The sequence below is a fragment of the Drosophila teissieri genome, chromosome 2R (genome assembly GCF_016746235.2).
Source record: "Drosophila teissieri strain GT53w chromosome 2R, Prin_Dtei_1.1, whole genome shotgun sequence".
In the NCBI taxonomy this organism is placed as follows: domain Eukaryota; kingdom Metazoa; phylum Arthropoda; class Insecta; order Diptera; family Drosophilidae; genus Drosophila; species Drosophila teissieri.
The window spans coordinates 19,350,050-19,363,723 of NC_053030.1; the positions used below are offsets into that span (position 1 = coordinate 19,350,050).

The following is a 13,674-nucleotide window of genomic DNA, read 5'->3' on the forward strand; positions in this document are numbered from 1 at the left end:
CATTTTTCGACAAGCAAAGCCAATTTTCAACCGCTCTTAAAATGCTGTTTAGTTGGTAGAACGAGTGATTATTTTAAATATGTTAGCTTATGCGGCGTGTATTATTCCGGGTCAACGGCTTAGTCGATTAAGTTGAATTAAGGCCATTACAGGTTACAGGTTAGAGGTTTTTGCATATTCTAACGATTTGCATAATTTGCGGGACTCCGATTCAGGTTGACGACTTCGCGATGCGGACACTTAATTATATTTAATAAGCCTAATTGTCGTTGTTACTCGGACGTTGCCTCCATCCGTCTTGCATAATTGTGCAGCAATTTGCGTGTTGCATGCCGAACGCTGTGGCTGTGACTGTGGCTGCAACAAAGAAGCTATGGCTATGACCTCCGTGGCGAGGGAGAAAATGTAATCCCTAATTAGAAAACGATTTCCCGGGGCTCAATCCGAAGACAAAAGTCTTGACAAAGTGGATTTTCATGTTTCCTTTGGGGATCAGCGGGTGGCATTCGATGCGGAATTTCGTGTTCAAGGGGCAACAATGAATTAACCAGTTGGTTGACTGCCTTGCTGCCTTGCTGGCTTGCTGGCTTGCTGGCTTCTTGGCCCTGTTCACTTGGCCATTTGCCTTGGAGTTTCGCCACTTTGACTACGGTTCCGGCTTAGTCCTTGTGGTTTCGGTGAAAGTTTTGCCCCACGCAAAAGCTCGAGAAGTTTGGTGGGGGCCGAATATCCAAAAAACCAACCATTAATCACATGGCTAGAACGGCAAACTGGGCTAAACTCAAAAATAAATACAAACGCTAAGGCAAACGCTAAGGTTGCTTATGGCTTAATAAAAACCACAAACTTTGCAGTGCAACTAGCAAGAGGTAAAATGAAAGGACTTTCTCTTAGTTTCACTAATGCATTTACTTTACGGTTGGCCTTTTAATTTATCTGGAAAATTTTAATTTATCTTCGGTCACGCCTTAGAATTTCTGCTATTCCTTCTCATTTTCCTCTTTAATTTTCCATTTGCCATTTTCCTTTATTTGATTTGATTTATTTGAAATTCAATTTACTCTGCTCTGCACTGATTAATCATCCCAGCAGAGCAGCCATTATTTTGATTTATGCGCCGAAACAAACAAAAACGTAGAGGCGAAAGAACTTGGCCAAATTGAAATTACGCACTTTTGGGGTTAGCCGCACAGTGACAGTTATAGAATTGTAATTCATCTTGACTGCGGTTGGTCGGACTCTGCTCTCCACTCTGTCTGCTATGCTACATATATAGCATATCCCCTTCCCTTTTTTGGTTTCGTGGTTTGCCAGTTTAAATGGAAATATTCATAAAATTTCTGCAAGCACACAAGCTCTGCGGTCTTGTGCAGCTTGTTCTCTAATTGCTTTGACATTTCATTTGAAAAGTTGTCTCAAACGGATGCAGAATCAATTAAATTGAGGAAATCGTAACTCGGCATTTCGAAGTCAGTTCATTTTCCCTATTGACGTTTAATCTGTAAATATCTGAGTGGCCCCAAAAAAGTATGCAATCAATGCGTTTCACAAGCTAAACTTTAGCTATAATTAAGGATTGCTCAAGCGTACACACACACACACACGCACGCAGGCACACACTCACATACACACTCGAATTTATATAAGCTGGCCATTTATGGCCATGAGCTTACTGGGGAAATATTGATTGAGGCATTCTGTGATGTTGCCACTCAAATGCATAAATCATTAGAATTATGTCAAGCCCTTCTAATCGAGATTGAATGAGCCCCTAATTTACACACAGACAGCCTGACGCACACACACACATGCAGTCACACACACGCATGCACAGAAGGCAGCACTTAAAGCCATTTCAGTTTGTTTGTTTTATGAACTTGACTTGTTTGTGAGTTCATCAGAGTGAAAGAGAGACAGAGGACATGGTGGAGGGAGGGGGAAGGGAAATCCCAGCTTTAAATGTCACAAACACCTCATTGCGTATGTCGTTGTAACTATTACTTTCTGGAAACGCATACAGAGGCCTGCACAGTGAGAAATACTTAGGCAATACTTTAGAAATATATATAAGGAAATATACATCAAAAATTGTAAGTATTTTTATAAACCTGTTATTATATGCTAAAAATAACTTAGTTTAATATTAAGTAATAATATAAACGACTAATTATATTACAATTTAGTTATATTATTAACATTTTCCCTTTTTTTTGTCCTCATACTTATTGTCCATGTGCATGTGTAGGTTTGTTTTATTGTTGTAGGGCTTAGAAGATAACGTAAATGTCTTAGTAACATATCCGGTTTTATTGCTCGGTAACTTTGCTGTTTGTGTTGTTATTGCCCTGTCTTGCGTCTTCTGTTTGCTACTTTGTCTCATTAAACATTTGAAAAGAGAGACACACACAAAGTACACATCACACACAACCATCCCACATTTAAGGCAAATGAAGCGTAGTCAGTATGAGTAAGTGTATGTGTGTGTATGTGAGCAAGCCAGGAAAACTAATTATACTGTTAAATGCGTTTGTTTAACTGCCAATTTAATTAAGGTTATGCTCTTGTTCAGGCCAATCCCTAATCTGCCAGCTGAGCTTGTCCAGCCACCTCCGTGTCCGTTGTCCCAAAAATTGTTCCAACATTTGTGCAATTACAAAAGTGCACCCCCCCCCACACACACAACCAATTTTACACCGCCCATGAAAGTTGCGGCTATGCGGTTGCAAGGGTTAATGCTCAAGGGTCAGGGGGGTCAGAGGGTCAGGGGGTAAGAGGCCAGGGGGTCAGGGGTCGGCGTTGGTGGCCAGGAGCCATTGCCTAAAACGCAACGCGACAGTATGAAAATTATGTAAAATAAGTACAATGTGGAAATGCACTTAGCCGAGCGTGCACAGTGGCAGCGAAAAGTTTTCTCATTTGCGCTAAGTGAATCAAAATATTAGCTTGAAAAATTCCACATGAATACCTGTGAGTAAATTTAATGAAATACCGAAAGCTGATTATAAAATGCACTGACGTCGTAAGATTTAAGCTGTGCTTTATTATTTTAAATCAACAACTCTATAAAACCATTTAATTGCTTGATTTAAAATCTCAGTATTATATCTGAAATAAGTCTGGTAGTACGTTTAAATGTGGAACAAATGATCCAAAGTCCTTGAATTTTATTCCGGAAATTCGCTGGCATGCAAATTTAAACGTGTCCCCATTGTTGTATACTTTTTTCCATTCAGCATTTGGCTTTCGACCAAGCCGAACAAAAAAAAAAAAGTAATCGTATGACAACAGCAATTACAATTACACATGGCACACAGCACATGGGACGCAGTTGCAGTTGTATTTGTAGTTGTAGCTGTTATCCTTATTGTTCTACTGCACTTGTGGTTAGAGTTGCAGCAACAACAACAGCGATACCAAAAAAGGACTGCGAGGATAGCAGCTTGGTGTGCAGTGCATCGACGATGGCAGCGAATATGAACATGTAATTACGTTTTAAGTGCTAAATTGTAAAATATTTACGTAAAAACTATGTAAACTTAATTGAAATTTAATTGAATATGTCATAAATGTGCGAACAGCAGCAGCAGCAACAAAAGCAGCAGCAACAGCACATGTGCAACATGAGCAGCGATGCGCACGAGCAACATGAGCTCGGCAGCAACATGGCCGACAAACTGTTGGTCAATGCGGTTAGCAGTCAGCAATCAGGATATAGTCCCAGGATCTCGGTTACCAGGGGGGGTGAGGGAACAAGATGAAGGAGGGGGGGCATATTCTGTGGGCCTCTGCGAAAACTTGGCATTTAAATGCTTTTGAAAAGGGGGCAGCGTGGAACGCAAAGCCGCGAGGCATTTATCATTCGGTGCGGCCAGCCGATGCTTTTGTTGTTGGTTTCGTGTGCTGCCACTAATAATGACGTCAGCAGCAGCATGCAGAGCATGAAATTTATGCACATCGAGCTCCCACTGTACGAGTGTATGAGTGTATGCGTAACAGAGCCTGTTCTATATGTGCATATATTCCGAGGACTAACGGCATTCGACAGAAGCGGCCGAAACGTTGGGTCAGTGCCATGAAGATTAATGTCCAGGCGGCATTTGTCGGTGCCGAATCCCAATTTTTGGTTTTCTCTTGTTACACAAGCAAAAAATGGAGCGATCTACAAGCTTATTTTAAAATTATTTTAGTGTAAATACCTTGTGTTTACCAAAGTGAATTAACATGTTTGCTTACATCCAATTAATTTAAAAATGTACTAATTGTCACCTCATTTTTTGTGGCGCAGTCACACTTGCTTTTTATGCCAATCTGGGCACACTCAGCTTTAGTTTGCACCATATATTATTGCTTAAAAGTATACAATTTTTAATTATTTAATTGTTTTTCCCCGTGTACAGGCTTTATTGTGCTGGCAAATAGCAAAGGAAAAATTCTCTGGCTCTGCTGCTCAGTTCACTTGTTTCACGGCTTCGTGTTCTTTTTTATATGCCGGTTGCCCTCTGCCATCTGTGAACCCCTCGAATCGCCAGCTTCCGCAAATACTGTTGGCACTCTGTCTTAATTGCTTAAAAATTACTGACATGGAAAATGAACTCGGAAAATGTTAACCACTTACCCCCCCACCCTTTGCCCCACTCGCAAATGTCCCAGCATCGTATTGTCAAAGATTTGGCTGTCCTAACGGCAAATACTTGCAAATATTATTGTAGTCGAATGTCGGCAACTATTTATCATCCGGTTTGGGGCGAGCAGAGTTTGTGGACCATTTGACAAACTTAATTTATTAATGCACCGCTTCCATCTCGTTTCGTTTCGTCGTCCTGCCTGTAAATGCCTGCTGCCTTGCTTAAAAGCACATTAATTTTCATTTCATTTGGTGATAAAACAAAGACTTTCCATTTTAAATATCTAGTGACAACTAACAAATAAAATGTGCCCTAAAGCCCTCTCGGGGTAATTGTTTCCCCTCCTACTCCTTCACTCAACTTGAGCCCCAAAAAGTCTGGACCTGAGCCGGAGGCCTTTTATCTTGACGATGATGTGGCACTCGGGCAAATCATCATCACTGGCTGTCATGCCTCGTCATTTGCATACTTGCCAGCAGAAATGGAAGTGCCACTGCCCCAATGCCCACTCCATAAATACGGAATACGGTATACGGTATACAATCATAATGTGAAGTGGGACTTGGACTTGGACTTTCTTTTCGGTGTCCGGCTGACAGGCGAGTGGCGTCTGCGAGGTGCCAAAGATGGGGGCGGCACTTCTACTATGGGGGGATTGTTAAAGCCGGAGCTTCGGCTGATTGATATGCATGCGAAATCTAAGCATCACTTGGCTTTGTTTATTGACAGGCAATTTGCGGCGCCAGCGCTTCAATTTGCCAATTGACAGCCACCTCACAGGGTATCAGCGTGTCCTTTTTCGGATATATATATATTTTGAAGCCCTCCTGTACGACCACCGGTCTAAACTCCACTCTCATGCAAAGGAATAGTTTTCAAAAGCACATTGTGTGGAAGTTCAATTAAATTCGCCGCTTGGCGGTTGCGCAACGAGTTTCACAAATGCGGTGCAGCCATTCCGAAGCATTTGAATGCATTAATTAGTGACAAAAACAAATATCAATTCATCGCTCTGCTTTCTTGCACAGAGAGAAATCTTCAACAATTATATAAAATCTTTCAACTATGTACATATATTGTTTAAGTAATTTGATTTTGTAAACAAAATAATTATGCAAATATTTAATTTACATATGTAAGTTCGTTAAATTGAAATAAATCGCCCAATTGTGTACCTATGTTTTCTCCGCATGTGAGCGGTTCGATTTTAATGAGCTGCCCCCGCGCGTTGCGTATACGCCACGTTGCAGCAGCAAAGAAAGCGATTTGCATTATTTATGGCCAGGCTGGTCGTCCGGTGGCTCTAATTGAAACCGCCAAATAATTGGCCCGCATCGACCTGCAGCTAAGCCAATTAATGCGGCCATACAATTTCAGTTCATGCGGGAATTGGCGGGCATAGCAGCTGGAAGCGCACAGCTTCGGGCCCAGTTTCAAATAAAATGAAATTACCCGGTCAAGTGCAGCAAACATTTTGGAAATTACACGGTCCGTGGAGGATGTGTAGGGTAGGTGGCGTGGCCTTTGCATTTGAGTGTTCATTAAACACACAAACACACAACAAGCGGCAAAAGAGTCACGGGTCGCAGCGGCATTCAAACGGCATTACGTATACGCCGTGTATACGCGGGCCGATTGGAAAATTGCGCCAATCTTGCAGCTAAGTGGCCATAAAACTGCCAGCCAGGCCAACTATATTTCCACACCACACCAGCTTTTTCTCCGATTTTCCCGCTGCCGCCGCTGTGGAAAACATTTTCCTAGTGCCATTGCCATTGTCATTGGTGGCAAGTGCACGAAAATTAGCTGGCATTGGATGCTTGACAATAAAATTGACATTCGCATCGACAACGAGTTCAAAGTGCCCACCCCTTTCTCCACTCTCCCCCTTTCTTTCTTTTTTTTTCCAAGTGAATAATGCCATTCGTTTTTCACTGTTCCATGCCCTGGCCACGCCCCCTCGTTCGCCCTTTGTTGTTTGCCGTTTTGCGTTCTATTTTTTAATCGATTGATTGAAATGTTTGCTGCAAATTGATTGATGGCATGCAGCCAGCCATGTTCCCATATATGTATCATTGCCTGCCATATGCCATGGCATCGAGATATATATAAATTTAAAATTGATATAGCCATCAGATGACAGTTAAGTGAGTGGTTGGTTGGTTGTTTGGGAAACCGAAATGTGAAAAACAAACTATACAGCAACCGCAACAGTCTTTGAAGTTCGCCGGGCGGGTAACCATAAAGGAAGCACTTTGTTTATTGCTTACAGGGCACTCATCTGTCGGTACTTCTAACAACTTATTTGAGTGTTTTCGGTGTATTTTTTCGAACAGTACTGGATTTGTAAAGAGATTTAACATGTTCAAAACTTGATTGATTGATTCGCTTAACTCACACACACGTTTTCCCACATATCTCGGCATAAGTACGCATATATATCTATATTTAGCGAACGACCCACCGGGCTTGTCTTACACGTCACTTACAAGCTGATTTTGTGGGGCAATTTATCATGGGGGCCGGAAGTGGTAATGGTGGGTCTTAGTAATTACTTACCGATCCACGGCAATGGCCACCAGATGCAGAATCGAGGCAGTGCAGCAGAGGACATCGCACGAAGTCCAGATATCGCACAGTTCCGGACCCAGTATCCAGCCCTGGCTGATCTGTGGTCACAAAAGAAGGAAAAATGAATGAAAAGGGTATATGGTCACAAAGAAGGAAAACTGAATGAAAAGGGTATATGGTATGTGGTCATAAAGCTGGTTAGTCAAATAGACAATAAAAGTTGATGGCTTATTAAATTTGATGCTCCCCAAGTATGGAGTGTAAAATGTAATGGCTTCTAATAACAAAGCAAACAAGGATTGCCAAGCTTTATAAAGGGTCAACTTTCGAACGAGGGAGTCAAAGTGGAAAAGCAGCCATGGGGAGTCGTTTCTTCCTACGGAACTTTATACTTTTTGGCCTTTTGGCCAGCAGCAATATGCAGATTCCCGTCGGAGAACTTGAGAACAGCTTGGATTCGGAAATGCCTTACTTGCTGGAAGTGACCTACTTCTTGGGAACGATATTTGGACTACAGTCCGTTACGATATTTTCGGGCTGCATCAACATAAGTCATACCATCCAGCGGAGCCTTATGGACAGATATATACCCGTTAATACGGTTGGATCCAATCTACAGCCGGCTAAGTACCACAAACTGGCTAATGCCAATATTCGGATTGTTCTCTTTAGTGGCCTGGATGATCCAATATTCAGTACTCTCAATGCCACAAAATCTCGCTACTCAGATAATATGTATATCCTTGTGTATGCTACACCAAACACAAATAAGTCCGTTGAAATGGACTTTATTGAAGAGGTATTCGCACTACTCTGGAATATGTCGATTGATTGTACCTTTCTAATGGTACATGGCGAGTTCAAGATGGAGATATGGAACTACTTTTATTTGGAAAAAATACAAAAGTTTAAAGTGGTCAGGTCCAACACGTTTTTGGAAAGTATTCGAAACTCCAACTTTAAGTTTGTGCTACACGTTATCGATGATTCTCCGTCATTATTTTGGGTGAGTTCGTTTGGCATTTTAACACCTTTCACCACTAAATATTAAATGGTTTCATTTCCATAAATTGTAAGCGCAAATTATATTTACTTGCAGTACAACTCATCGGAGCAAGCGGATGTGACTGGCGGGGGCAACATCAGTGTGTCCGGCCCCATCGGTCTGTTCATCATTAACTTTATGCGTCACCTAAATATGACCACGGAAATTGTTCCGGTTCCAGGAAGGCAGACCTCCAAGTACGAGAACTATCAGCATACAGATAATTTTAAATTCGGCAATGCGACATATATTGTGGGCACTGCTGTCTTGAAGTACAGCCCCATGGTGTTGCACTCACGGACCTGTCTGTTGGTCGCGAATCACAGGATGGTTCCCTTAAGCAGATTCTTGGACAGGCTGATTAGTCCCGGTGTTTTCAGGCTCACCTTTTTGTCGAGTGTTGGCGTATTCGTGATCAAGTTCTTCTCGCATCGCCCTCGATTGTTTTTGGTTGCCTTGTTTGGTACCTTCCGATTTTTTTTTGGTATTCCGCTGCCCAACAATGTTTTAGAGCGCCTACCCATGGTGGATAGGTGGATAGAAGTGTTTATATTCCTACTCGTGAATATCCTACTGAGTTCGAATATATCCATAACAAGCAGCGCCCTAACAACAGGTTTTTATGAGACACCAATCAGAAATGTCGAGACCATGAGAGCGAGTGGCCTGCAGATTATGACCGCAGATCCGACAATTCCACAGGCCTTCAAGGACAACTTTATGCCCAGTTCACTGGCGGATCTGGTGGTGCTTGTGGATGAACCGACCTATTTGCATCACGTCATCACCTTGAACAACAGCTACGTATATGTGGTGCAGTCGCACAACTGGGAGGTCTTTCGCCTCTACCAACAGCAAATGACCAAACACCAATTCGAGATTGGTGGCGAGGAACTGTGCTCCAAATGGCGTATCTTGGGCCTGCCCTTGAATCCGAAATCGCCTTTTAGGTTCATGCTTAATAATTTCTTCTATCGGGTCATAGAGTCTGGCCTCGGGAAAAGATGGCTTCATGTGGGCTTCAAGAAGTTTTGTGATGTTAATAACTTGAACAAGTTGCCCGTAGACTCCACTATTTGGAAGCCGCTGTCCATTGAGTTTTTTTCAAATTTCATAAGGGTCTATATTCTAGGATTAGTGCTCGCCACATTAACGTTCGTTGGTGAACTGGTGCAGAATAGATATCGTCGTAGAAATTAAACAAAAACATACATATATGATAGTTATGTTGATGTGTGCAATCATGTAAATGTCTAATTTTCAAATAAATCTAGCACTTTGCTTTGGCTTTCTGGGCACCTCCACTTACCTCGTATACTGCTCCTAGGGGCATCACTAGACAGGCCACGAAGAGATCGGCGACGGCCAATGAGGCCACCAGGTAGTTGGCCACGTTCTGCAGATTCCGCTCCAGGATAATGGCCGCTATGACAAAGACATTGCCTGCAAAGATCGAAGAAATGGCACACTGAATTAAATGAAGAGCAGGAGAAACGGAAATGGGGTCGATTTTAGTGGGTGCAGGACTTTTAGCAGCCTAATTGCGAAAATTGACTTGAGGCGAAAAGTTTGCAATTCAATTCCAGCTGCAGCTGATGACCGAAAACTGAAAACCGAAAACCGAAAACCAAAAAACCGAACGAACGAAACCATGAACCTCAGCGGCACAGATAAACTTTTTGGGGAATTGACAAACTTCTATGGACGTCGAGAATGGGAATCTTATTAAGCATGTCCCTCAGCATTGCACTGTTGCAATTCCACTTGCACTCGAGCTGGCAGACAAAGAGAAAGTTCACAAAAGCCAAAATAAACGACATGAGCTAATCGCGCTGTCGTAAACTTTGCCAAAAGCCCCGAGACGAGGATGAAGGGTGTGAAATTGACGTAAGGGGTTTCTGGGATGCTCGATGGATGATGGTCTAGGGGAGCGCCGCGGGTGAGGACAGCACACCTTTGATGTCTGCTGGTGCGCTTATTTTTCCTGAGTTTTCTCGACTCTTTCACCAGCTTTGCCCCACCTTTGCTGCCACTGTGTCGCCGACTACTTGTGGTGCACTTGAGGCTGCAGGAGAAAGACAGCCACTACAGGTGCGAGACATGCAATTTGTGGCATTGAATCCGCCGGCAGTCGACGGCAGGAGGGCTCGCACACACACACACACACAGCACTCACACCCGCCTGGATACACACAGATACGCAAGACACATACTCACACACACACCACCCTACGTACATGCAATTAGATACTTGAGTGTCAAAGTGAAGGCAAGTAGACGAGCCTCATGTCTGCCAGCTGTTTGCGTTTTTCAGTTTCTCAGTTTCTCAGTTCCATGCAGTGCCCTCACCACGGGGGTCACTCGAGGCATTGCATCCCGGCAAGGCTTTTATAATCTTATCATGGGGTGGTAGTGTAATGGTGTAAAATTCAACAAAACTCACTATTTGCGTTAAGACACTCATTAATGTGTTCCAAAGTTCTAGGAGTAAGTCAGATGTTCATGCTTATTAGCAGGAGTTATGAAAGTGCACATTTAATTAAATTAATAAAATAAAGGGTTAATAAAAATGATCAAATCTGCTTAACACTTTATAAATTCTATCTCTAAAAACTCTTCCAAATCAGCACAAAAACGAATAAGTGGCTCAAATAGTATTAAAACCATTAAATTCATACATTTTTGGCAACCCCCAAGTCGACATTTTATTCCGGTTACTTTTCATTCTATTTTTTTGGCTGCTGCCGAGTGACCGAAAGCGTGAAGCAATCTAGCTAAAATTAGCATTAAGACTCATTAGCATTTTCTTTTTAAATGCTAAATGCTGCTGCCGTCCCACTTGGAAGGCGACTAAAAAATGCAAAAGTTCAAAAGCGGACGAGCTCGGCGGCAAGAAAGGAAAACTAAAAGACGGAATGGGACGCCAGTGAAAGAGAAAGGAAGGAAGGAAGAGGGAAAACTAAATAAACACAAATTAGTAGGAAATCAAAATGGAAACAAGCAAGAGGAAGCGAGACATGTGAATGGCTTCCAGCTCAATTCAGACTTCAGGATCCTTTCGGAGTGGCGTTAAAAAGCGTAGCATACTTTTCAGCGCTCGTTATTTTTATTTGCCTCTTGACTTCTGTGTGCTGCCCGTTTTAAATGAAACGAAATGAAACGATACGAAACGAAATGAAATGAAATGAAATCTACTTAAATTAATGAAATCAATTTCAGCCGGCTGCTCTGCTTATTTTGCTTCCTCGCCTCATTTTCATTTGTTACTGCCTGATTTTGATACATTTTGTTCTGGATTTTACAACGTGAACATAAAGTTTCCCGCTCGACTTGAATTGAAGTGAAGGGCGGGGGGCACACTGTGATTGATTGATTGACTGTCAATTTTAATGCGGCATGTCTTTGCCTAGATGGATGCCGGTTTGTTTGCCATCGGATTTATGGCTAAATGCGTGTAATGAATGTAGCCAACAACAAAAGCGGCCTCATTCCCATTCCCAATGCGAATCGTCTACGTCGACTCATTCCACATTTGGTTCCTCGTCATTGAGCTGCCTTATTAATAACTGAGACTGAGCTGATGCTGCTGCTGTTGCTGCTGCTGCTGCTGATGCTGCTGATGCTGCTTCAGCATCTGAGCCATAATAACAACAATAATAAATAATATAAAATGCCCTGCCAGTATCATAAATATCAGTTACGCGTATTTTATTATCTACAACTGAAGCCGAGGCGCCCGACAAGTCCCTCCGGGTCCTCCTTATTGAATTGTTTGCCATATTCCCCAAGGATTAGGAGGCGAGCAGAAGGCGCGTGCCTGAGACTGGCATTCGTGGAATTTATTTTGGGTGGTAGGGCTCGCTGAGCGACTGAAATAATTATGTCTATGTTTGGGCTTTGGCTTACACTCAAAATAATAACGAACGCTCAGCATGGAGTATATGAAAAAGTAACTTTACTTAAATTCAAAGTTTTGTTACATTTGAAAGATTTTCAGCTTTCTGTTTTAACGTTTCAATTACTATTATAAACTTTTCCAGTATTTTCAGAAGGAATTTTTCCAGTGTACCTCTTGTTTTATACGGGTTTCAGTGAGTACTCACCAATTATGGTGACCAGAATCATTAGGCCAAGCAGCACCGATGTGACGGCCATTCGCAGCAGCTGCGTGAAGTCGTCCTCGGCCACTTTGCTGGTGGTCACATTGAGCCCGGCACTGCCGTTGATCAGATCCAGGTGGCCACTTCGGTTCGCGAGCATCTCGCCAAACAAACTGGAATCGTTGCCTTCGAGCAGAAGCGTATCGTTTAGCAGCATGGCACCCAGTCCGACTGCGACATTCGTATAGTTATTGTCCATGTCGATCAGTTGGAGGGCCGGCGAGGATGCTGGCGAGGATGTGGCGTCCTGCTTGCTGGTCAGTGCCCGGTGCGCCGCCTTGGCCGTGATCCTGGCAGCCGCGGCCGCCACCGAGGCACTGGCGGCTGCCGCTGCCAAAGCGGCGGTGGCCAGTGGTGAGCCGGTGGCCGTGGTGGTGTTCGCATCGGTGGGCGGTGGTTTCAGCGCCAGGGAGCCTATCAAATCCGCTCGTCTCTTTGCGGAGCTGTAGTAGCGCTTGCTGTTGTTGTTGTTTGAGTCCTCTAGCTGGCCATCCTCCGTGACCGGCATGTCTTCCAGCTCCTCCAGCTCCACGTCGTCCTGGTCCTGACCATCGACATTCTGCTGTTCGGGATGCGGCTCGGCAATCAGAAAGGCCCTGTCATTCATGCTATTCGCGATGTAAATGTAGTCGAGCGCATCTGAAATGATGAAGAAAAGGGATTTACATGATGGAAGATACTCATAGTTACACTGAGAAAAGGCAATTTATGTATTTTTCAGATAATAATAATCATTTAGACTTCTTTATTTAAAAGCTTTTCATTGTAGTAGACCCTCAAAGGGCAGTAAATGGATATCAGTTTAATGTAACTCTAATGTAACTGCTAAATTCTTCATGTGTACCCACCATTAAAGCTGGTCTCGTGCGCCATTTTGTGGATACTCGGTGTGTTTTTCGGGATGCTTCGCTTCGCTTAATTGCAGCCGCAGCCGAAATGAGGAGTTGACGGAAACGGAAGCGCGACTATGCAACGGCAACGGCAACGGTAACGGTAACGGTAAAGGCAACAGCCATGGCAATGGCCTCCTGGCGCATGTGTGTGTCTGTGTGGGTGGGCGGGCATTTGGGATGGTGCCGTTGTTTCAGCTGGCGGCCACTCAGACACGCGGGACGGGACATGGTGACACTTTCCCCACGTTCCCCACTTTCCCTACTCTCACCGCTCTCCCTGCTTTCCCTATTTGCCGCACTTTCCCCACTTTCTCCTCGGGTGCTGCTTTTTGTTCCAGCGTGTGCTCGGTGCCGGGCAGGATGTATTATCCTAACGAGCT

At 43.5% G+C, this 13,674-nt stretch overlaps 2 protein-coding genes across 2 annotated transcripts in view; one reads left to right on the forward strand and one right to left on the reverse strand.

Annotated features, from left to right (window-relative positions):
* Positions 1-13,442, reverse strand: part of LOC122612253 (5-hydroxytryptamine receptor 2A) — a 33,025-nt gene extending 19,583 nt beyond the window's left edge. The window contains exons 1-4 of the mRNA XM_043785737.1: positions 13,250-13,442; positions 12,345-13,040; positions 9,551-9,684; positions 7,185-7,294 (exon numbers count right to left, since the gene is read on the reverse strand). Of these exons, the coding sequence (XP_043641672.1) occupies positions 7,185-7,294; positions 9,551-9,684; positions 12,345-13,040; positions 13,250-13,274 (965 nt within the window). The 5' untranslated portion in view covers positions 13,275-13,442. The remainder of the gene's footprint in view (positions 1-7,184; positions 7,295-9,550; positions 9,685-12,344; positions 13,041-13,249) is intronic.
* LOC122612254 lies at positions 7,555-9,441 on the forward strand. Its single transcript, XM_043785739.1, has 2 exons — positions 7,555-8,202; positions 8,296-9,441. Exons 1-2 carry the CDS (start codon positions 7,555-7,557, stop codon positions 9,439-9,441), a joined length of 1,794 nt encoding a protein of 597 aa, XP_043641674.1.
* Positions 13,443-13,674: the final 232 nt, after the last annotated feature.